We start from the raw sequence: 26,226 nt of genomic DNA, 5'->3' as shown, positions 1-26,226 counted from the left end.
CCCCCCCCCCCCCCCCCCCCTCTCATCTGACCATCTCTGTGTCGCAGGCTTTAAAGTCTGCAGTGGCTTCAAAAGAGCTATTGCCCCGGTGATTTCTAGCTCTTGCCTTTTAATTTCATATCCCTCTTTGTATCAGTAAAAAACAAGGATGCTTTTTCACTCTCTTATGGAAAATCCAGGGTGAGCAGCTGTATTTCTTTCTGAAGCTAATTTAGAAACTAGGCGCAGGCAAGAACCACATCGCGGGTTTACCCAGAGAATTGCAACATACTGAGGCATTCGCTGTTATGACTCCCGCTGGATTAATGGATACAGAAATTCTGGAACAGTTAATGCATTCGGCACATTTTATTCTCTGCTGATTTAAGCAAGCGCAGAGATTATCACAGCCATGACACACAGTGTAAAAAAAAAAGACACATCATCACATTTTTGTGCCTAAAATGTTGGTGTCAAATATATCATCGCAGCCTGTATAGAAGAGACGTGTTTAAAAACCACAGTGTTCACTCATGCTGGTGGAGGGACTTTTAGCTTTTCAGGGTCTGATTGCAAACGTGCACAAGTCAGAGAGGAGTGGACGAGCAGATCCAATCAACCAAAGTGCAGAAATACTGAATACCGAAGAAGGAAAAAAAATCTGTTCAGCACAACCGCAGAAAAATGACTTTGGTGCTGTGCTCATTGCTCTTTGGTTGCAGTGCTCTTGCAGCAGCAGTTTTCCTCTTATCATCTTAAGTCTGTGTGTGTGTGCTCGCAAGCGAGCATTAAAGTTGCTCCTGTGTGCCTCCCATGTCTGTATTTGCTCTGGATACGGGCTGATAGTGAACAATTGCACGTGAATGAATGAATGAATGCCCACAGTTGGCTGTGATTGTGGGGCGAGTGCTATGGAGCCGTCCGTTAGCAGGGCTGAGTGAATCCCTATGAGGGCCTTTTGTGTGGCCCCTGAATAGACGGGACAACCCAGCGTGCCATTACAATACAGAGGTTATCAAGATACAGAGGGGAGACGAGGGCAAAGGCAGAGTGTTGATGACGTTTCAAGCCTGAACAAAACCCAAATCAACAACCAGTAGCACTTGCATTGGATAATGCGATCTCTCAAGACGTTATCGTGGGTGGTGGGGCACCGTTAAAGCCTTCTGTATGCTGTTCTTCTCTCCTCTAAGCGTAACGATTACCTCTTTGACGTCCACGTTCTGCCGTGTCAATCAAGTCGAAGGCGGCAGCATGTGCTCCGTCAGCCGAGAATCAGCCTCACTCTGCCTTGAATTTGTAGATTAGCGCCTAAAACCTTGCTTTCAATTGTTGAGAGGGACAGCCCCGGATCCCAGTGAATCCTCTTAGCGACAAGACACGCTGGGTGCTTATAGATCTGCGAAGGGGAAAGGTGCTAATCCCGACGCCCTGCCATACGCTCACTCAGATCACTCGCCCACTCCCTCAGTCAAACCCTCATTTCTAAGCTCTGCAGAGGGAAACTGACTTCATAGTGGCACAGAACAATGTGAGTCACCTGTGCGTAATATCAGTGGTGTTCACTCAACATTGATGTTTGATCTGTGCTCTATGACTAACAGCAGGATGGGATGTCTGATTGAATCTAGGCCCTTATTCCAGAGGATTCCTTTCATTTCCTCAAAGACACCTTCCTGCCACTCTGTTCATCTACAGTTTCCGTCTCCGTCTGTCTCTCTGTCTTCTTTTCATTGCCACGGCTGTTTCTTCCTCCAAGCCCGTGCATGTCTCCTGGAGCGATCCCATCGGCAGACACACTCTCAGCTCATCCTGGGGATTTAAATAGAGAGGCCTCATGGCGAGCCTTGTTCTCACAATGCCAGGCTTTGTCTCCGAGGGTCTGCGTGCGCTCTAATTATCCGAAGTGAGCATAGTTTCCTCCTTTTTTCTTTTGCAACTGGAAATGCATGTTTATGTGTCTGCATATTCCTCCACAACGTCTGTGTTTGTCTGACCAAATCCTCTTACAGCTCAGCTCATCACATATTTAGCCAGTTTTTTTCTCTGTGAGAGATCCTGGGCGGTGGGGACTCGGTGCAGAGTGAGCGGGTTCAGATCAGCACACTCATGACTGCACACCGCTGAAGTTGCACTAGGCCTCCTGCCATATGTAGGCCAATCTGCACAGCCGTGAGAATCTTCCTCGTGCTTATGCAGCCAACGTGAGCGCCACTACACCTGAGTCTGTGTTTTGGGCAATAGACTGGCTCAGCACGGCTGCATGAGAATTCCTGTTGCCGGCCAGAGTGCTCAGGAATGCATAGCCAGAAGTGCTAACGGCTCGCTGTATTGTGCAGTGAGCGGCTCTCTCCCTGTGAGAGCACTGGGAGCGAGGGGGGGGGGGGGGAGAGAGAGAAAGCAACTACTGACTAGTTCAGTAGGCAGAAACATCTCCTTTAAATCCCTTTGAAAGGAGCCCTGCCATTCCAGACTTTATTTTTTAATGTGTTTTCTGTTTGAGAATAAGAAGACAGTCAGCGTAGGTGGGTTTAAACCCTGTCACCCCCCCCTACTCTCTGTGTGTGTGTGTGTGTGTGTGTGTGTGTGTGTGTGTGTGTGTGTCCCTGTAGCTCAGTGAGTCACTCTTGCTACTTGGGTTTTTCTTCCCATGAATAAAATATCTGGTGTGCTATCTATGAGTTATAGTGCTCCTGCACCTCTGCTTATGGCCCCGCCCGTCTCTTCTTCAGTCCCCGTCTATCCACATGTGAGGAAGACTGTGTCTACTGTCCCCCTCCTTGTCTTATTCAGGTGTGCAGATCTCGTTTTTGTAAGATCAGTGAGTCATATGCAGGCTCTGGCGAGGCCTGTGCACTGATTTGTCTGCCTTTTGTCCCTGCACACAAAGTGAAATCAAATGGAGGCAGAAAGCTAATAATCAAAGAGCCAGTTTAACTGTGTGCCAGACATTGTTTCCTGCTGTTTTTCCTGCTCAACTGCACCAGAAAATGTATTAGCATTAATGACTCAAGGGTTGTTTGAACCCATCTTCACCTGAATTTTGTCTCTATTGTCGAACAAGAGCATTCAAATCTGACCTAGTTTTCCAAACTTCAGTTATAATAGATGTGTCTTTTCTTTGTTTCATGTGAGAGCTTGAGTGTGTGGATGGGTCTGTCTGTCTGTCTATCTTTGTGCATCAGACGTGTCCATCCTTATTTTCTCTGCATGTGCATGCACCGTGCTGGTAGGCCATGTTTTCTGTCTTGGAATCATGTTCAGCCTGCTTTAGGACATGATTGAGGTGTCATTGTTTTGTGGTGATTTGAGAGCCAATGGAAGTCCCTCTCTTAACTTATCTGCATGTCCATGTACAAACACAGTGCCAGTGTTATAGCTGAAGGAGGATGGGGGAAGGAGGTGGTTCTCTTGCCTTGATAAGCGGGCTGGATGACTGGCAGGCTGCCTGGCTGCTGCATTGCTCTGTTTTGCTGAGCAACGCTGCACAAATACGCCATTTAGTGCCAGGGAAAACACAGCATGTTAGTTCCAGCTCCCTCCCTTTCCATCTTCCTGCTTATCAAGCTTCCTTCATATCCCTCCTCTTTTTACCCCTGTGCCTGTAGCGGAAATGGTATCATCCAGGCTGGAACCAATGGTGGCACGAAGTCCATGTTTCCTTTTTCTAGAGTTTATCCTTTTTGTCCTCAAGAGAGTGGGGTGAAATGAAAATGTCAGAATGGAAAGAGATGGAAGCATTGCAGTGTAACTGTACACCCCTAGAGTGAGGCCCGCCGCTGGTACTCGAGCTATGTGACGGCCCTGTTAGCAGCCTGTCTGATACAGCACTTTCTCAAGGAGAAGGTGGCCAAGGACAAACAGCAGCTCTGTAAGTCGGTCCACTTGAGAAAAAGGGGCAGATTTCACCGATGGGGAACAGGAGACACTAGCATTCCGCCTTGGATGTCTGAAGGAGAACAGATTTTCTTTTCCCTGTAATATAAATTAGATCTTATTTTTTTTCTTTGAGTTGTTCCCCTACTATTCCATAAACTCCTGCTGTAATTCCTTCAGTGAGAAGTGTCCGTGCATGAAGAGCTAAAGCCTGCAGATCCCCTCCCTGCCCTCACAGATAATAAAAAGAAGGATTGTGTATTGTTTCATTGACAGAGAAGGCAAAATGTAAATTAGTTAGAAACTGTCTGGAATTCATTGGGCATGATTTCCTCAGTCTAAAATAGAAAACATCAGATAACTAAATGAATGCAATTAATTTAGCTTGAATGCAAGCAGGAAACCCTGGGAAATAAAGGGCACAAACAGATTGTGACATGTATAATTTCACTGAGCACATGTGCTGCAACTCCCTATTCTGCCTCAGTCCTTTATTTCCCCTGCATCCACTGTCCATACGTTTTAATAATAGTTTATTGAAGGAGCAAGAACAATAACTTTGCAGGAGTCATAAAGGTAGAACAGACAGCTGCAGTGTTACAAGTAATGATTGTGTTCATCACTGATTCATTTGTTGTTCATTATCTCAACAAAAATCAAACTCACTAAATTGTCAGAAGAGCTTATCGCATTTTGTTCAGGTTGCTTGTTTTGTCCAATCAACAGTTCTAAACCCAAATATATACAATTCATAATTGCATAAAATGAATGAAAACAGCAAATCCTCACATTTAAGAAGCTGACATTAGTAAATGTTTGGCATTTTTGCTTGATCAATGACAAAACAGATTAATCAATTTTGTAAATGATCAGTTAATTGCCAGTTGATTGACTAATCGATTAATTAGTAATTGTTTCTGCATCAGACTGTTCACCAAGCCTGGTCCACCGCACTGTGTTTGTCAGTTTATGTGCTGAGTGTTACTGCACGCTCAAGGCCTAATTGTTGGCAGCATATTTAGCAGTCTGCACCAGACCTCCCTCCCCCCAGATCAGGCCGTGGCTGACTATGACCCTGATATTATCCTTGTAGTATCTCTCTTATTAATTCTCTAACTAATGACCAGTAGAAGTTGCCATAATCTGCCACAATAAGTTATTAGAAGACCATTCGCACTGAAACATCCGTGGGAAATAACTCCTATAGCAACAATGATGCATCAAAGGGTGAGTTCTGAGTGCTCACAGATCACCAGCTGAAGGAGAACTCATGTCACTTGACATCATGTGTACGTTTTTGGTTACAACCACTTCCACTTTTCACACATCTACATAATAGTGCGCTGATATTTCTCTTTTTTTCATTACAGAGCTGCAGCTCAGGAATGCTGCAGCCATGCACCTCTATCAGCCATTTTGATCTGAGATAAAAACCAATCAAGCGCTCTGGAGAATTCCATTAGTTTGATGAGATATGAATATAGCTCCAAGCGGAAATCTGAAATAGGCTGCTGTTTTCAGACAAACCCATTAAAAGTCATTTGATCTTCTGCAGCTAATTATAGAGCCTTCTGAGCAGCGAGCCGCCTTCACCGGACTCCACCCCCTCCATTCCCCACCTACCCTCCAACCGCTCCCTTCAGTGTTCATCACATCCCGTCCTTATGTTTCAGGAGCCTATTTAGCGTCACTGCGCTATTATTGAGGTCCTGGGAGCTGACAGGCAGCCCAGTCATGCGAGGGTGCAGGGATTCGTCTGCCTCACAGTTGCTGTCTTCGTGCTGATTTGGGATATCTCCCAGAGAAGTAGTAGCATGCAGCAGAGGCATCTGAATTGAGCCATACACTGTAGGGAAAGACACAGGAGGGGGGGGGGGGGAGCAACGTCAATCGATTAACAAAAAGGGAGTGTAGTAGAAAGGCTCAGAGACGGATGCTCCTGCTGTGAAGTCTGTGTCTTCTCCATAGAGACATGACTGATTAGCTGCTGGCCTCAGCATGTCTTTCTGGAGTTATACTCTTCACTAGTCTGATTGAAATCCCTCCCCCAGAGGAGAGGCTGAGGGAGGGCACAGCTGGGCTTAATGACAGATACGCATATCTACATCACATCCATCATTTTCTCCTGGTAAAGATGGCCTCCCTTGCATTGCCCGGAGCATCACAGGCTAATGCGGACGCGTAGGCTTTGTCTCTGCCTCCCTGCTCGGTGTCTGCAGGGGAGGAAAAGGGAGCAGGGAGCTCTGCAATCAGAGCACAGATTCATTTAAAATCAGCTTGGGTGGTCCTGGGAGAGTGGCACTGCATGCAGGGACCGGTGTCAAACTCAGCTGCCGTCCATAACTTATTTCCATGTGGTTGAGTGTCGTCACTATGACTGAAAATTGTAGTACAGCCTTCTACGATGGTGATGAAAAATTGTTTTGTTTTTTTAATTGAACAGAAACATTTACACATTCAATATGTTCTCAAATAATGTGTTCTGCCAGCTGAAAAAACATTTCTACATCTATTTTTATCTGATGAATTACTTAAACAATTATCAAAATTGTCGATACATTTTCCGTCGATAGATCTTTTGACGAACGGTGCACAATGTGTTGCAGACATGTCTCAGTAAAATGTGGTAGCCCGCTGCTTGATGTCTGCACTGTTTTTGCTGTGGTTTTGTAGAATCGAAAATCAGTTGTGGCATCAAAGTCAAACCCCTGCTATCATACTAATGCTAGTAAGGTCAACACATTTCTGCTCTCTTTCAGCATTCTCATGCAGTACATCTGTCACCTGCTATCATTTCATGTTGTCAGATCTTGGAAAACATTGCATGTCCTTGATCTCGTTCTTTCTCCTGCAGTCCTCTGGCGGGTGCCCTCAACACAACTGCTGGCTGCCTTATTTAGTGACTGAATGTGATATTTCCATGTTGTCCTTGAAACTGCTTTCCCCCCATCTGCTCTCAATGTCAGCTCCCACTGTGCAGCATTCCCCCAACAGTCCGTCTGATTTAGGCACGGTGCTCTTCGTCCCCTCTTCTCTCGGCGCTGACTGTACTGCGCACACATTTTAGGAGAAAATGATCTATTTCATGTCTTACTCTGTTCACTGGAACATTCTGTCCTTGTGCTTCCCTCACCTCCCTCTTCTCTCACTCTACTAACTCTCTATTACACTTCTCACCTCACTTTTTCCCTCCTTGCCTCCTTAATTTCTCTTTTGCTTGCTCAACAATTGCGTGCTCATTAACTGAGGGACTCCAGGCAGCTGAGAGAGACGTCAGTGACAACGCTGGAGGCCTCGATGAGATGCCCTGTTACTGTTGTTCCTTTATTGACAAGTCTGCCTGCCTGTCTGCCAGCCTGCCTGGTCCCGAGGAGCAGCCGCGTGGTGCTGCATGCTGATGAGCGTAGAGTCATCCAGCAGGAAAATGAAAAAGCGGGAGTATAGGAGTGACAGACGGAAGGATGGAAGGAAGGATGCGGCACTGTGTTTTCACTCAACTTGGAGGGTATAAGAGGCAAGAGAAGTGAGCACGGGTCATTTCTTCCAAATCCCCTCTCCTCAGCGCCAGAGATTAGGAGGCAGTGCTCTCCGACAGACGAGAGAGAGGCACACTCCTGTGTCTAATCCTCCTCTTTTAAACTGCTGAGAGTGCAGTACAAAGTGGGGGAAGAGTCGGTGTCCACATAAAGCGCCCTGCGGAAAACACAGGCCCATAGTTCAAAACAAACTGAGCCCTGTCTAACAATTGCCTAAGCCCTAAATCTCCTGCACAGCCACTGCCAGAGCCGGGCCAACCGTTTACTTTTTATTACTTTACTATTTACTATTTTATTACTTTTTACTGTTGGGAAGCTATTGCTTCCCAACAGGCCCCCTTTCGTCACCTCACCTGAAATTCCACCACAGGAAGCCGGCACTGTCAGAAATACCCTTGCAACCCTCATTAACTTCTCCGCCATGGTGATGTCAGGCTTAGACACACACATGACAGCGACACACACCGTGTACACTCACACAGCCCGTGCCTCTCCTACTGCACTCACAGGCTGGATGGGTCTCCCACACAGCACCGAGACGCTTTTAATAAATGGGCAGGCAATGGCCAATTTAATCATGCTAATGTGTATGTTACAGTGGGTGGCTTATTGGCTATTTGATCTCCATACCGGCTCACTGGAGAGAGCTGGGATCAGATGCTGCAGGAGGAAGAATGGAAAAGCGCAATGACGTGAAAACAACAGAAAGCTAGTCAATTTAGATTCCTCAACAATGTAATGAAGTCAGCAGCTCTGTATAGGTGGACGTTAGAGACAAAGGAAGCAGGAGAGATCATTAGGCAAAATGGAATATGTCCTATTAAAACAAAGGAACCTGCTTAAGATTAAATGGGAACTGTGGTGTCGAGTTTTGGCTGAATGCATTGTTTGCGTTAGTGGTGAGGATAGTTGCTCTGTCTATTTCAGTCATAAACATCTGGCACAGTGATGCCAAGAATGTAATCCGCTCTATGCCACGTGGATGGTAAGCCCGGATAGAGAGGGCTGAGAGGGTCGCCACAGCTCACATGGCTCTGAGAGAGACAAGCAGGTGGAGAGAGGTAAATGTACAGAGATAGTTGAGGCAAGAGGAGATGGGTGCACAAAGAGTTATCCAGAGTGCTCAAAGTGAATAGAGATGAAAGAAGGGCGATGGAGGACTGGAGGGGTTGCTCATGCAAAGGTCTTTTAGTGGGCAGAAGGGAAGAATGGGTCATTGTACTGACGGGAGCTCTGCAGAAGAGCAGGGCATGCTCAAACCTATTGCCAGCACACCATGCAGCTGTGAGGCTGCTGCAAAAAAGTCACCTGAAAATGGACCTCAATCATCACAATCCTCGAGTCATTAACGCAACAAGAAAAGCAATTATCTTCTTCCTGCAAGAAGTCGTTTTTACACTCCAGTGCCTTACTTATGCAATCATGCACCTGCGTAGCTTAGCAACTAAACAACAAGCTCTGGGTAAAACCCTCGGTGTAATTATCTCTTTATCGCTGCAGCACACAGTTATCAGTTATTTCTCTGTTGACTGACTTTAATTTGTATAGACCTATCTTCTCTGGAAACAACAGCGCACACCTTTGAACTCGGATATTTTGGTTCATTCTGTTGTATTTTCTCAGACATTTGATATTAGCTCAAATACAAGAACTCTTCTAATAAACCCCTCGGTCAGAACTGCCGCAATTAAGTAACTATTAACAATTTATTGAGCCTTGCACTGTTTTTGTTTCTCTTTTTTACCGCTGTTGTGACAACTCATTGTTGTTATGGACAAGCTGGCACAGGGAGAAGCAGATACATTTTTCATGATGAAGAATTATTGAGATGGCCAATAGCAGAGTCTGTGTTTTATTGGGTGAGAGTCACACTCGCCTGCCCTGCCTCTCCTCTTCAGCCCATCTTTATTCCTGCATTCTTTGCCTCTTTCCCAACAGGACATGACAGTGATTGGACTGACGAGGAAGCTGCAGTTAAGCCCTTGCTCACACTTGACATGTCTCTTCCCAAATTCGGCAGCATATACTGCAAATAGTACACCCCGAGCAGAATCGAAACAAATTTTCCCCCTTGCTACCTCCTCCCCTACATTCCCTGTCCTCTCTGACTCCTGCTCCCCCACCAGCCAGAAACCAATCTGCTCTGTATCTAATCTAACCAGATAGGCAAGGAAAACCAAATGCAATATTATGATGGCTGCGGCTGACCCTCAAGGCTGTGTTTGATGGGGCTGGAGAGGTGGACGGAGAGGAATAATATTCCAGGGAGATGCATGCAGCTGAAATCTGTGTCAAGAGGGGCCCAAGGGGAAATGGCTCTTCGGTCCCCTCCTGCTCTGCTCTGCCCTGCTCTCCTCGCATCACTGGCAGCCCCCGCCCTCAGTATATACGAGTATTGAAACACAAAATGCAGCAAGCACGCCGATGTCGGCCGTCAGGCACTCGTAGGCATCTGAACAGCAGCTTTGTGTGTCTGTCTGTCTGTGGCGGTGTGTGAGGAAATGTGTCACAGAGAACGAATATGTAAAGAGATTAACATGAGGAGTAGAGACCTTTGCCCTGTGATGAGTGGATTAGCTATTTGTACCAAATGACGTTTTTTCCCCATGACTGACTGCCCTTTGGTCACTTGGACCTGCATTATAAATATCTGAGCTGCACTTTACATGAGTTAATGGGTTCTCTGTGAAAACGCTTGTGCAGTAAAACCTCACTTGTGAAAATTCTAGGAACATAACAGTTCTCTTGGATGTTTAGCACAAAGACTTTTAATTATAAGCTGTGAATTCATAGTTTAAGCAAAAAAAAAAACAAGAACCCTAAAGTCAATTTCTATATTTCCACTGTAGCTCAGCGAACAAGCAAACTGATGTGTGGTTTGTGAACAACTCAACACACTTGAACTTTTCTCAGTCATCAGCTTAGCTCCCTAGCTCCTTCCCAGTAGCAGTACCTTTGCCCTGGTTGTACTTTCCAACAAATGCAATTGATCATGTTCACAGGTGTAAAACAGGTGGGGGCTCTTGTCATTGGCGCTACAATTACAACACTTGTAACTCTTTCCAATGCAATATGTGCAAACGCACATTCCTTCGGTGTAACTTGAATGCCATACTTTTCTTTTAACCTTGTGATTGTTAAAACAAAAGATTGCAGCAGTGATAACTTTCCAGAGCTGTGACATTCTCTGTCAGTGTATAAACTGATGTGCAGTGTTTTGACATCTGATAAACCTTCAACTCGTGTATTTATTGCTTGAACTGGACTTCTTAAAAGGTACCTGAAGCGACACACCCTCCCCAACTCAGCCCCTTCCTTTGTTATAACGGGCTGTTATTTAGTGTAAACACCTCCTAAAGCTCATCACTGGCAGATGAAAAGAAGCAGCTGTCAACACCATGTGTCACAGAGGTAACACACACAACACACTGGCCTACATGACTCCGTCTGTAAATATCCCCAAAACAATGGTTGCAGGACTGTTGATGTGTTAACTCATCAAAATTAAAGCAAGATTAAAGATAATACCGAAACTTACACAACATGTATCACTACATCTCTGATATTTCTTAGTCACAAACTTCATAGATTTGACCAGGCTCCTGCACTACCCACTCTAAAACCATGATACTCGCAGTGTGAGCATAACATTGCACATCACAATCACTGTGAATCCTTAATTTGACACCGGAAATAAATAAATGAATGCTACATGAGCAGGTTATTACCCTTTTTAATCTGTCTTCTGACAGAACTTTTCACAAAGGAGAATAAAGTACACCTTTAGCTCTATTTTGCCTTAAAAATCCATTCTGAGCTCTCATTGATAGAACCTCTTAAGATGAAATATGGTTCTAATTAGGATGATACCACTTAACAAAAAAAGGTGGCAGAATCCTCATGTTTTTGAGTGTTTATTTCTTAATCTGAAAAAGCTCTACTGGCGAGGGCAGGCCTGGAAGACAAGACCCCACTGGCCCACCAACTGGAGCTTATAAATAGCCCAGACAGACCTTCTCCCCAGTGAGAAGGCAGTGTGCCACAGGACAAAAAAACAGTGCTTTGCTCTAATTAACAGTGTTTTTACTCTTCTATTGGCCTAGTATCTCTCCACTTCATTACATTTACAATTACATGGCAGGCTTTTAGTTGACACTCTTATCCACAGCCACTTAAAATTAACTCAGAATAATTACGAGATCACAACGATTACAAGCAGCCTACAGTAGAGAGTGCAGGGGTGAGCGGAGTGACAGAGCCCTTACAATGTTCTTGTGATACTATGATCCTTTAAGAGAGGCGTGTAAGGGATAGGAAAAAACATGAGCTAAAGAGTGATGTCGAAGGCTTGTGAGCAATTTATAGCAAGCAGGGAATAGAGATTACAGAGAGAGGATGTGATTGAGCAGTGAGAGGGGGTGACATGAGGTTGTTCTTGAAGAGTTGAATTTTCAGGCTTAGACTGAAAATGTGAAGTGACTGTGAAGGCCCACTAACGGGTCCCCCGCTGCTCGACAGTACTACACTCACTGGAAGCTTTGTGTGAAATTGGTAGTGTGAGATAAGAGTAAACTATTATAAATACATGCAAGTATTTCTGCAATGCTTGCTCTGGACAAAAAACAGCTATTAAGAGCAAACATGAATAAAATAAACACCCACAGTACTTCTGTCTTTGTTAACGTGTGCTCAGATGCCTGGAACTGACATAATGGAGATGAACTATTTACCATGTGCCACCCTCTCATTGCTACACCCAATCATTGTAATCCATCATACCTCACCTTGCAACTAGAATTGTAACAACAAGTCGATGCATGATATTCACAATCCGTGGACCGAAATACCAAGTAAATCTCAACAACTGGACCTTAATAATGCAACAGGATGGCAGTATTCACCACATTTGTAGCCAGCTATGGTTATTTGACATTATCAGACATTTTCATCTAGATTTTTTTTTTTATTCTTAAATTTTGCTTTATAAAGATTAGGATCTGGTTGTACAACAAGGTTGTTTATTCATTTTAGGGGGGGAGCATTTTATGTGGATGGTGAAATTTGAAAAACAAAAGTTTGTTTTTCTGTAATTCAAATTTGGAAGATGTATTGTGAGAGCATTTAACAACCCCTTCCGTTACATCCCTACTTCCCATAATCCTTCACCTCTAAACCTGCAGAAGCATTCACCACTGTGAACTTGGGTGCACACACTGACTGTCACCCAGACCCTGGTTGTTTCAGGTTTTCTATGTGGCACTAACCTGCTGTAACACATCCTAAAAGCCACTGGTGTGTTTCACTTTTCCTAATCATGATTCCTCTCAGAAGTCAAGCTGTGACTTACTGTCTTGTAAATATTTAAAAAGAAACAAGCGGCAGTTGGTTCAGGAGCGACATTGCTGAACAAACTGATGCACACTGCCATGGCAATGGGCACAGTTTGTTTGTTCAGGAGGGGACTGAGCACAGACAAAGCTTTGTGTACTGTATGTCTGTTACATGTGGGAGTGTCAGGGGAGATATTTGCAAAGCTATAGAGTTTAGGGTCATTTTCGTGTTTGCACACAAGGACACGGTGTTGCTAAATGCACCAAACGGGGCAGAGCAGCTGTTATTGTGAGTGTTGTCCTCTATGCCATTCACACAGCCTTCGTCGCTACGCCTCCCATCTCTTCTCCCTCTCCGTCTCATATGCCAGTCCCTCACAACTGTGGCCTCATTCCCTCTTTCTCCATTATTTTTTTTCTCTTTCTTGAATCACCCCTCTTATTTTTCTCTACCCCCCGCTGTCACTGTGAGCTTCTGATTATCTGTCTCCCTGCTTTCTTCTCCCTCCTCCCCTCGTTCTTCACTGCTCCACTTCTTCAATCTGTTTCTCTCTTTCGCCCTCATGTTTTCCCTCCTCTCTCACTCTGTTTCCCTCTGCCTCTCTTTCTTCATGCAGCCTCGATGTCCCTCTGTGTGAATAGCTGGGATGCTTTTGTAGAAGGTTTCCATAGCGATGGGCCATTTCAACAAGTTGTCATTCACGTCTGCCCGCTGTAAGCTAGAGAGAGGCCATGTTATCTCCCCCTGACACACAGGCAGACCTACGCCACTCAATCACCGGAACTGTTAGCCTGCAACAAGCGAGCCGACTCATATTCTAACTGGAGCTTCAATTACGAACATGTCTTGCTTCTGTCCACCCCCCTTCACTGAGCATGGCGACGTTAGGGCGACGCTCAGTGATATCACGCTGCAGCTCAATCATTGTTTGCCTTGGAAACTGTTAGTCAGGTTTACTTCAAGGTTTGAATAACATGTTGAATATTAACACCAATAAGCAATTAAACTGAAGATAATCCAATTTTACTTTGCAGTTAATACACAACTATACTCTGTTTCCATTTGCCGAGTCCAAACAAGGACTGTTAATGACTTTATATGTCTTATTGCTCTCGAAAACAATAAAGAAAAAAACAACAACAGAGGTTGCCACAAACACCCTGTTTGAGATGGGAATCACAGAGATTTCTGGGAGATGGAATTTACCTTTGGGGAAACATTTGGATCGTTTCATCCATCATACTGTGTGTATTTGAACATTGGAGTAATAACCCCAGTCTATTCTCTCATTTAAATACAGTGGAAACCACTAATAGTGATCACTGTAACCGTGATCAACCACTTATATGGATTAAAAAAAGCTCAGTGAAACTCTGTGTTCCTGAGGTTACTTTGTGTTTATCTACTCAAACATCGAGAAACAGTCATGGCCGCTAGTGATGGAGACGGAAAACAAATACACACGGGGAAAGCAGCTGTTGGTGAACCCGCTGAAGCCGTGTTTGAAACTATTAATAAAATTCTCTAAATGTAATTTTCATTACTTTATGTGTTAAGTATACAAAGGTCAATTAGATGGTATTCGGCATGACAAAGAAAGAAAATATAGCGATCAATTTGACCTGGACTAATTTGTATTGTTTGTACTAGCATTAGTAGTTATATTAGTTGTATATTATTTGTGGGAGCAATACATAGAGTAAGAAGTAGCACATTCCACTCATTAGGTCCCATTCAGTTTATTGCTTTTAAGGTAGACCTGCTCAGGAATGCAGACAACTAGATCTAGTCAAATATACCTGTGTTTGCACTTAACAGTACAGTTGAAATCAAATGATACCAAACTTGAATTGAGTTACTGAGAAGGTGGCAGGCTAATCTAATAACAATCCACTGATATGAGGAGTCAAAGATGTAGAAATGTCCTTATTGAGTCTCCCTCACATCCTTCATCGCTTTGAACTCTCCGAGCTCGATCAACTCCTTTTCCCCTCTGAAGTATAGGACACGGCTGCGTCAATGGTATATCCAGTGTTTCACACTTTGGAACAGCTCCACACAGTCTCATTAACAAAGGCACGTTCAATCAAGCACAGGTTTAGCGGAAAGGATTACAAATAGGTTTACCGTCTGAACCGAGGCTGGTACTGGCAGGTCAGGGCCGTGCCAGTGTTTTCCGTCTCCCCTGTGACAGTTCGGGGCAGAAGGAACAGCAGACGTTCCTCTTCCGTCCAGTCCTGTTTGGCTATGTATGATGGGAAGTTAATGAGCCAAGCAGAGGTGACCGCTAGTGAACAGAAACATTATGTTTAGCTTTCTGTGGAGCATCTCTCTGTCACCTCAAACTCTGGCAAACACAGGACTCACAAGCTTACAAATTAATGTCATGGTCCCTTTGAACACATTTACTAAATTTTTTTCATACAATTTATGTGGTTGAACTGTATGAAAATATTTATGGGAACAAAGGACGATATTTATTATTATTTTTACTTAAACACCTATGCACATTACCCTAGAATGTTATATTTGAAGAGACTGGTTTTCCCAGAAGTGGAAAGTGTCTTTCTTTAAAGAAGAAGAGGAATCCCACACTGAGTTTATGTGGGACTGTAAATTTCCCAGATTTATGTTTTCTTTGGAGGGAAAGTGGCACTGATTGCACTCCACTGTTCCCCAAACTGTGGGAGCAGTGACTCATAAGGCCTCTCCAGAGCAGTGTCGGGACACTTCAAATGGTGAAGACAAAAGGCCATTTCACTGACACAGAGGAGCTCATTTGCATTGCAGTGAGGGGTTGCCCTTTTGATTCAGAGTCTAAGAACATGACACCTTTTCCCTTTTATTATTCTGTTTTTACTGTCTGCCCTTTTGAGGGTGGGAGGTGGTGGAGGTGTTTGGTCAGTAAAATGTCCCAGTCCGTCTGTCGCTGAACGCCCTCCCCCCTCTCATCTGTTGCTGGTGAGCTGTTTAGGTAGTGGTGGTTTCAGTGGCTCAGGCCCTGGCCTTCCCATCGGCTTCACCTCTGGGAGGAGTCACACCAATGTCACACAACCTCATTTGGCATGTGTGTGTTTGGATATTGATATATAAAACAGGCCTCCATTACTGAGCTGGGCAACATGTATGATGGCCTCTAAAAGACACGAATATAAAAGTCACATTTTCAAAATATAACTAAGATTATTAAAATAGATCATGTAGATCCAGCATGACTAGACAAACATTGGTATGGGTGTACTGGGTAATATACTGCATCGCTATCAATTAAGTGTATCAGTAGGTATTGTTTTACATTTTAGTCACTAGACCCATATTACTTTTTTTCTTAGTCCTTATGGTAGCACCTTAGTCTTTTTTTCAACTGTTCTTGAGCTGAAACGATTAGATAAGAGACCTGCAGAAATAATCAACAATTATTTTTGTAACCAATTGATCTTACAGTTATTTTCCCGGCAAAACTAGATGGAAAAAATGCCAAACAATATCTGGATACAGCTTCTCAAATGAATGAATTAACCATTTCTTACAATATTTCTGATTCTTGGAGTGTTTGTTGGACAAAACAAGACATTTGAAGATGTTTTTTCAAACGTTTTGATCCATAGAGTAAACAATTAATCAGTTGATCTAAAAAGATAATTGGCAGATTAATCAATAATGACAATGATAGTTAGTTGTGAACCTAAACTGTTCAGTCAATGAGTTAGTTGTTCTACTGTTAGGTTGTCAAGTAAATTTTAAAACACCAAACACTGAAAGAAACTAAACACACAAAACCAAGGCTGGAACAAAGATACAAGCAACTAAGGCAGACGACCTTACAACTGAAAGAGGGAAACCACACAGGATAAATATACAAGGGACTAATCAACTAATGAAACACAGGTGAGATAGTAAAAAAAGGTGGGAAAAAAGACAAAGGCGGGAAGTAAAACAGGACACATAAGGAGAGTGACTATCAAAATAAAACAGGAAATTAACCCAAGAAACCATGACACATGTGCTTTGTGATTTTAATTATTCTGTGCCACAATTTTCACAAAGCAAAATGAACCAAATGCAATGCTGTGCTTAGCAGCATGGAGACCAGTGGTGGGAAACAGCTCATTTCTTTGCAGCGACAACATAGCAGCTTTCAGGTCACAACTGATATTGCAATCAATGCACTTGAGCTAAGCTGCTCTCTGAATTCTTAAATGTGAGAAATAATAAACACCAAAGTCCGTATAACATTTTCTTCCCTTTGGATCAAACATTGGCAGTAGGCTGACCCACATCCGTCTGTACTACTGTTTACTTACAGTAATGATGCTATTACAGCATATGACAATGTCTCCTTTTCACCGTCCTCAATTTTTGAACAGTTGAAAGCATCAAGACAAACTTTGGGAGTTTCTTTAGACAATCAGAAATCTTAGCACATGGCAAAGTATTTATTGATCCAACCTCTGCATACATATTGTGGTTATTTTGTTTTATGAGGCATTACATCGTAAACATTGTATTTGTAGACTATCCTACAGGGAAATTTAGTTTTTAAGAAGCAATAAACACAAGACACAATAAACAAGAATGTGCAATTCAAAAAGCAGTTATACACTGAAATAGAACCTAATGAAGAAATAAACAATGCTTTAATTGCTCCACTCCACACACCAGCACTCCACATAATCACAGGGAACACCGCTCCCTCATACACGTCAACACTTTTTATTGCAAGCAACAAGAAAAGGAAATCAATGTTAATTTCATGTCCACACCTATTGTAAATAAAGATCATATACAGAAGTACATATGTGTGGCTTTCTCAACACTGCCTATCTTGTTTAAGTATTAAGTCACCACAGGGACGGATTAGGTGGATTAACGATGCCAGGCATTTCTCTGCAGTCACATGGACACTAAGCATTCTGGGAACCCACGTGTCTTGACCTGTGCCACATTCTGGAGCTGCTTTTATAAGACTGTCAGGATGGCTTCACCATACCTCTGCCAAAATTAGTCTAGTTGCTACCGCACAGTGAGGCGAGACGAGTTGACAGTGAAACTGCTTTTGTATGCAACGCAGGCCATTTACCAGAATTTATGTTTGTCAGAAATGTCAGCCAGGCACAACCACCTAACCTGTTCATTAGACTGTTACAGAGGAATTTCATGTATGGTTTGTTTTGGCTATTTCAAAGTCGCTGTGTTTGTTTTGGAGGATCATCACAAGGGCTCAAGCCCAGGTGTTTTGAGCACCATGGCACTCATTTATATATTTTCCCTTTCCCACTATCCTCTTGTAGTGTGTCCCGAGCTCATACACTGCTATTCATGCTGGCCTGAGTGATTGACCTGAGACCACACACACACACTCACATGCTTATACACACACAAACACATAGATTGGATTAGCCTCTTTGGAGTTTGCCCAGATGCTGTGTGGTAGGTCATGTAATAACTGACCCGTACCGGTCCAGGAGGAGTTTTGTAAAAACATAGGAATATTACTTGTGTTTTGTTTGTAAATTTGAGCCGGTAGTTGAAGTAATTTTCTATAATTTCTGCTGGTGACTGCATGCAATCAGTATTGTTGAAGATACCAGGCTTCACTTCCTCCCTTTTGAATCTTTTAGAAGAGACCGTTTTCTGCCTTTTATTCAAACAAAACACAAAAACTGCTTCAAAAGTTGCCTGAGCTGAATAATCTATCACAGTAAATGTTAAGCCTTAATTTGGTTTTGTCTAAATTTCTCAGATTTAGCGTTATTTCATTGCACCGACGTTCAGCATTCTCATATGATGAATGCTTTCATTTACACTGTGCTCGCTGTCAATCATCCACAGCAAGAAATAAATTTCAATGGGAAATAATCACAGAAGGCTTGACGGTGAAATGTAGACTAGATGTAGACAGTAAATGATCTGTAACTGAGAATAACATCACTCTTTTCCTTTAAGTGTTAGAGGCTAATGCTTTCCACTGAAGATGAAGACAGATTTACCTCTAACGTGTGTGTGTGGGGGGGGGGTATCATGAAGTATATCTTTTCTGTTACAAGGATTAAAAGGAGTTTAGTTTGTGTGTACATGCAATGCTCCTTGCGTTTTGTTTTTCTCCTGACTAGCACTGTCGTGTCTTAGCTTGTTTTATGTGAAACTTGGCTCGGAGCACAGAGCAGGCTAATAAAAAAATCTTTGTGTGCTTGAGGCAGACTGGTTTGTTTGCAGTAAAGAGAGAAAACGAGCTAAATGATCCTCAACCCACATAGCTTTTGACAAGCGTCTGTGGTGGCAGGCCTGTCTCTCCTGCGTTCACGGCGCCTCACGCCATTTTTTTATTGCATTACAGTCCCTGCTCATTTGAGAATAATATGTCAAGACGGGACATAAGCCAATCAGCGCATGTTGCCTGCTGCCATAGTCTATTTACCCTATTCGTCAGTGCTTTCCTCTGACTTACTGCCTCTCCCTTTTCCCAACTTCCACTCCCTCTCTCCCTCTTTTGTCTCTCCCTCTGACTTGCTAAACCTCCACAGGGCAGGAGTTGTTCACACTTACACATGATATAATATCTCATGGTGAGTCAGTAATGAGAGATAGATGCTCGATGACTTATGCTTTTTTTGGTGTGGCGGCATATTTTTCCAGTAAATGTGTGTTTGTGTGTATCTATGCTGCCTTCGAGACTAAAACAAGAGCGTATCCAGTCTGTAAATCAAGAGAAAGCAGAAGCAGTCTGTTGACTAAATCGCAAAAGATTGTTTTTCTGGAAGTATTGTTACATCCACATTCCACCCTTCTCTCCTCCCATAACCTGTCAACATGTTGATAGTGACTCATCTTTTTGATCCCAGTAAATAAATTGTGATTACAGATCTTGAGCAATCCACCCAACCCTTTCCCATCACATAAAACCCTCAAGCTTGACTAGCACCGACAGTTACATGGGTCTTATTAAGGTGTGTACCTGGGTTTTGGTTTGCACCAGGATCATCAATATCATCAGCAGCTTACTCATCAACCTACTAGAAGACAAGTGATCCTCAAAGGCTGTCTCAGTCTTTGTGTCCACACTTCTGAACTTCAAAGTTAAGTCACTCCCGCCCCCGAACCTCTGTTTCATGTGGAAACATGACAAACCACGGAAGCAAATTACTGTCAAAGTTATTTCATGTGACCTTTAGGGAGGAGTTCAGTAACATGAAATCACAGCGAAAAGAAAAACCAGACCAAAACTCTGCACAGCTTTTACTGTGGCCTGCGCTTTGTATTCATCCAAAGCTCCCCCTGAATCAGAATAGCTTCTATTTCTTCTCATTTTTTCTTCTTCTGATTCCATTTCAGCGGCCTTCGCTGGCCGACGGAACAAATCAGTCTGCGATGATGTAAAAAATGTTGTGAGGGGGACATTTGTTGTGTGCTCCACTAGTCTTGAAATAAATTTCCTAGTCACGGCTGTCCTAGACTGAGTCACGACCCAGAAAAAACTGTCAGTTTCGAGATGAGGCCAAAACATGTCTCAAGAACAAAAGTTGATTGTCTCCCCTACAGTGGCGCGAGTCTTTGTTTATGGAGAAGTGACTGTCCAGTCTGTTTTCCTGAGGCCAGCCATCCCTCTGGTTCAGGTATTTCTGGTGATAAGACAGGGACCACAGACAGACAAATGTCTTCAGCCCTGTTGTTCCCCCTCAAGCCCTCTGCGTCTGTGTGTCACTTTATTTGCTCTCACTCCCCCTCCCACTCCCCATGGCACTTTTCTTTGTGCATGTCTGACCTGGAGTAGCTCTTTTCTTAAGTACTAAACAGGCATGTGACTGCAGATTTAAGGAAGTGGTATAAACCGCCTCCACTCTTCCTCCACTGCGATTGTTGCACTTGATGAATTCAAGGCACACTGAGACTTTATCTCTCTTGTGCAGTCAAAGGGGCGTAGCAAAGCCTCTAACACTTGTTTTTCCCGGCCGCAGAATCTAGTCGTGGTCAGGCTGTCACTACCTCACTTGTCTTCCTCCCTACCGTGATTCTCTGTGTCCCTCATTTCCTCCCCACCTCTCTGCTTCTCATACACCCGAGCCAATCTCACAGAGGAATGAGAGGGAGGCGAGCAAACAAGCCTATGGTGGTGCAGAGAGGGAGGGGTACAGCACAAAGACATGGAGATGGAGGAAAAAGGGGAAATGAGGTTGAATCTGAGGCTGTTGTGCCTCTAGGACCAAATCAAGAAAGTCCAGTTTGTGTTTGCTTGCCTACATGAATGAACATGTGCATGTGTGACTGTATGCATTTTTGTGTGTTTTATGATAGCGTATTTGCACCGGTACCAATGAGCTTGTGCGGCTGAATATGTGCATGTGGCTGGAGCTGTATTCAGTTTATGTGTATGCGTGCGGACTCAGCTCTGGCTGGCTCTGCGGCTCATCACACGCTACAGCCAACTGCTGATTACACAGCACTTGTTTTGTCCTCGCTCTACTCTGTTCTGCACCTATTATCAGCCCGGGAGCCTGCGCAGAATTAGACGGAGAGCTTTGTCTAACACATTGTTACTTAAGACTCCACTTCAGCTGTTTTCTCCTTGGCTCTGCGCTGCAGAGGACACCCTCTGTCGGCGTCTCGGTCAGACATTTGAGTCCAACGCTGCGCGCGCTCATTCCCTTGATCTCTCTGTGGGGCTGAAGCCTGTTTACCCAGCCTGATGACATTATGACAATCAAGAGGGGGTTAGTTCCGTTCCACTTCCTGTCTGGAGGCTCCCTGGTGTGTGTTTTGCAATAGTTTGGCATGCAGAGCTACATGGCCTCACTGATTCATAAGAGTTTCCTGCGCTGTGACACCCCTAGCATCAGGCCAGTGTTAGCAGGCCGTGACTTATTGTCTCAATGAGGAGCTGATGAGTTAACTGATGCTAGCATTTGAAGGGCAATTGTGTGAAAGCTGATTACGCAGTAGTTTTGGACAGTTGGTGTCCATTTTCTATGCAGAGTGGTTGTATATTGAAGGGTGTTCCTGCTTCCTGCTTGCTGAAGGAACTGCAGGGCTTTGTAAATGATGACAGGAAGGACAACAGGGGAAAGATAGCAGATGTCCTCTCATGTTCCGCAGGTTGGGAGGTAAACAATGATGGGGAATTCTGGCAGTAAATCACAGAATTTATTCAACAAATCCTGTAGTATCTTAGAAGCCATATCTCGTTACATCATATACATTGCTGTTCACATGTGTCTGTACAGCACAGTAGTAGTATAGTGGATGAAAAACCGTCAGTGTTTACCTTGAAGAATAAATGATCCATTCTTTGTTGAAAGACTTTGGTCCCAGGAGGCCTGAATGAGCGAAGCTCTGCCCTCAACTAAAATGTCCTGGTTTGTGAGGCATGACGGACTGCAGTTTCTTTTTCTACTCTTTCTCTCTGTGTGCAGCCTCTCAGTCATTCAATGGGCACCAGAGCAAAAAGCCTTGTGCACAAATCTAATCAAACCCTACCCCATCAACCAAGCCAAACATTCCCGAGGTGCAATTAATTTGTCTCTTGTCTGAGCCCCTCTGCTCTCAGCACTGCAGTGTTGAGTCACAGTAGCAGCCAAGCATTGAGAGGCAGTTCTGATGTTGCTCCATCACACCTAGCACAGTTATCCATTGCAGTACATGAACTTAAGTGTTCAGGCTCCCTAAAGAAGTTCATGAGTAACAAAGGCAGACAGTGTCTCTTAAGTCAAGTTAGCCACGATACTACCCAGCTTTTATGGGCTCTATAATCATCGACTGCATTAACCCCCATTTCTCTCTCTGTCTCTCCCTTTGTTTTTCTACAGGCGCTAGCAGCCAATGCAGGCACAGGATTTGCCGTGGCGGAGCCACAGGTGGCGATGTTCTGCGGAAAGCTCAACATGCATGTCAACATTCAGACAGGCCGCTGGGAACCCGACCCATCTGGAACCAAGAGCTGCGTCGGAACCAAAGAGGGTGTGCTGCAGTACTGCCAGGAGGTGAGTCACTGTGACACAGACACTTCTTCGTTTTTATCATAGCCAATGAAGTTACTTTAGGGAGAATTGAAGGTGGAGGTCCTCACCCATGTACAGAGGTGCAATTATCATTAATTCACTAATTTCCCAATTTGGTATTAAGTCTTAAGCCTGGCACATTTGCTATAGTTTGACTTGTTGTCTGTGGTAAATGGACTTGACTTATATATATATATATATATATATATATAGCACCTAGCTAGTCTTCCAATCACCCAAAGCGTCTTATACTGCATTCATGCACACATGTATACACTGATGACAGAGGCTGCCGTGAAATTCACTCACATTCACAGCAATTTGGGTTCAGTATCTTGTGCCCAAGGACACTTTGACTTTGAAGGACACTTTGACATGCAGACTGGAGGAGCCTTCCGATTGGAGGGCAACACGCTCTACCTCTAAGCCACAGCTGCCCCTATTCTATTTTGAGAGGTGCTGGCAGATTTTGTTTCATTTAGTTGTTTTCCCCTGTTTTCAGCTTTTGGGATTAGAGAAAATAACTGGCGGTAGATTATATCAACCCAGTCTCACGGCGGTACGTTGAAATAGTGACAAAATTGAATCTATTGATTTGTGTACGTGGACACCCATTTTCAATTTGTTTGTGTCGCTCAGCACTTTCAAATGAATATTAGGTTTAGGCAACAAAACCACTTAGCTAGGTTAGGGAAAACGGCACAAAGGCATCACTTCTCAACAACACTTTGGGACGCGAAGACCGGTCTCCTGGTTGAATGACCTGTATTTGTTCAAACCATACACTTCCCGACTCGTCTGCCATAGTTTTTCTCAGTGTGTAATACTACCTACCTCACCAGCTCTGTCTGTTGCATAGTCATGTGGAAGCGTTTAATTTGTGTGTCCACCCTCGAAAAAGGATCCTGACTGACTTTACATTGCCATTGTTTTTGTGGTGCCTACATTCTGTAATTTTATCACATTACGTGCCGCCACCACCTAATGGGTTGTTTACATGTGGGGCCATTTCATGTAATGCTGTGAGACCGGGCTGATTAAATTGAGAGAAATTGGCTACTAAGGTGGAAAAAGTCAGTTTTCATTTCACTGTGATTTGTCATCTTAGAGGCTATTGAGCTGTTCCTGAAAGACAAACATGATTTAAAGTATAGTGGGTGGCATTTCAATTAGCAGCCCCTGTCATTTCCTCAAGCTGCTAGCTGTCTTTCATGACATGTTTTTCCATGACATGGATATTCTGGCTCTTAATTATCTGTTCCTACTGCATCTCCTAAACCAAGAGGCTGCTGGTATCTCAGTTTATTATGCAGCTGTCCAAAAAAAAAAGCAGGGTTGTATACTTTAAAGAAGCCTTCCCCACAAGCTTCAGTTACATTTATTGATGGCATTTGGGGAAAGTGTAAATTGTGTGCTTTTTCATGGTTGAGCAGATGGCATCTAGAGACTATAAAGCATGGTTTAAAGAATCCTATTGAAGCTCCACTTATCGCACCTCTCTCTCACTCTCTCACACACATACAAAATACCTCTCTTATTATTTAGTACTCACTCTCTGTTTCTTCTTCCAACAGATGTATCCCGAGCTCCAAATCACAAACGTAGTGGAAGCCAACCAGCCAATTCGAATTGAGAACTGGTGCAAGAATGAGAAGAAGGTGTGCAAAGGGCACGCCCACATTGTGGTGCCTTACAAATGCTTAGGTAAGCTTTTACATTCATAAGTAGTTCAAGGGCCGGGGGAAACCAATTTGAGGGCTGTAAATGACCCTTCATGTCAAGTGTGTCCCATCCCCCTCTTCTATATTGGTCCTTCATTCCATGTAGAGAAAGAAGAGATTATGATACATTCTAGCTATAGGCAAAGAGCAATATCGGGTCTGATTCAGATGACTAATCCGGGCCTTCAGCTGCAGATAGAGCAGATCCCGGCTGGATGGGAGCTAATGTGAATGGATGCCTATGGGGGGAGGGTAGGGGGGGGCATTATTGCTGGGAAGGTTTGTTGAGCAATAAAGCACAATCTTATTTCCCCCCTCAGACAGTGGCCATAAACTCACACAGACACACAGGGTCAGCGAGAGGGAGGTCTGTGAGGAGGCCTGCTTTATTACTCCCCATTTCTCCATTCGCCTGAGCTATCATAAACACCTCTCTCCCTCCTTTGTCTCCTGCAGCCTCATTGTAATCAACAGTGGCAACGTGGCTATATCCTGGGTTATTAAATGTCAGATAGAGCCTAAGACTTTGCAGGCCACATGTCTCTGTGCTCCCTAACTTACAAAACCACAGCATACTCCTTATGCCTCTGAGGATTGCAATAACAGAGAAATACAGCTCTGAAACAAGACTCCTCTTCGTACTTGTCCAGCTATGTCAGGAAGGAAAAAACATCTTCCTCTCTGCTGCAAACACTTCCCGGCACTTGAATGGGCTACCATTCAAAAGCATTTTTGGCAAACGCAGAGAGGAGACTTTTGGGAAATTCATGGGACAGCAAACACCACAACTGGAGTGGCTACTCTGTGGCTGAGGCAGGAATACAGATGAGAAAAGTTCACATGCATTCTCATTCACGGCCTCCAGAATTCCCTCAGTTTGCTCTCATCTTCCATCCTGAAGCTGTTTCCTTCAGACTACCTGCCACACCTGATAGCCTCTGTCTTCACTGTGGCCGACTGTTGCATCCAACAAACCCGAGACCTCTGATCACGATTCCGCAACAGCACCATGTAGTTAAAGAATCAAATTAACTAATTTAATAGCTACATTACTTGTTCTTGCACATTGTTTGTCATCATTGCTAACGGTCTGTGCACTCATGCCTCATCAAATTACAAAGGCCTCCTCGGCTGCTCTGCTGGTTTGCAAATGAGGAGTCTGGACAGAGAGAACAGAGAAGACAGATGGAGAAGAAGAGATAAACACAAGGTGTTGGCGAGAAGAAGGCTATTGAGAGGGTTTGTGCTTAATAATGTAATGGAGCATGTAAGGGGCCTAATTGGAGGGCTATGATCATATGTTACGCGCCACGGCATGCCTCTGCCACCTCACCGTGCCTCACCTCTGCAGCTCAGTATTTGTCAGGCCTCTCTATCATATTAAGTTCAACGAGGAGTGCTTTTGAATTATTCATTATTTGTGATGTTCACATAGTGTTACTGAAAAGTGGACATCAGAGGTTCTGCCTCTATATTCATCAGTGTACATTAATTATAGCAGAATCAATAAGAAATAAAATAGACCAAAGGGAGGTGGGCTCTAGCTTGAAGGATGTGATTAAAAGGGCCAGACTAGCACCCATGTCAACTTAATAGGTTTATATGAATAATGGAAGCGCAAAGGAAGGAGCTCAGTGTAAAAAGAGAGAGATAGGTTATGCTGTATCCCATCTCTCCATGCAAAGGCTCAGTCACAGAGCCACAATCCCTCCCTGTTTCCTGTCCCCAAACAATGGCATTGGAAATGAATGTGTTTTTTGTCCCATGGCACTTTAATCCCAGCAGCATGAT

General features: G+C 43.8%; 1 protein-coding gene across 4 annotated transcripts in view; it reads left to right on the top strand.

Moving 5' to 3' along the window:
* The window catches only part of aplp2 (amyloid beta (A4) precursor-like protein 2), a 51,253-nt gene that overhangs the window by 2,703 nt on the left and 22,324 nt on the right, over positions 1–26,226 (top strand). For all 4 annotated transcript variants that reach the window (XM_031863688.1, XM_031863686.1, XM_031863684.1 and 1 more), the window contains exons 2-3: positions 22,523–22,696; positions 24,289–24,418. In XM_031863688.1, the coding sequence (XP_031719548.1) occupies positions 22,523–22,696; positions 24,289–24,418 (304 nt within the window). The remainder of the gene's footprint in view (positions 1–22,522; positions 22,697–24,288; positions 24,419–26,226) is intronic.

Source organism: Anarrhichthys ocellatus, unplaced genomic scaffold, assembly GCF_004355925.1.
Source record: "Anarrhichthys ocellatus isolate YVR2014 unplaced genomic scaffold, GSC_Weel_1.0 scaffold29, whole genome shotgun sequence".
In the NCBI taxonomy this organism is placed as follows: Eukaryota; Metazoa; Chordata; class Actinopteri; order Perciformes; family Anarhichadidae; genus Anarrhichthys; species Anarrhichthys ocellatus.
The sequence above is the reverse complement of the archived record's forward strand: the minus strand, read 5'-3'. Positions and strand labels throughout refer to the sequence as shown.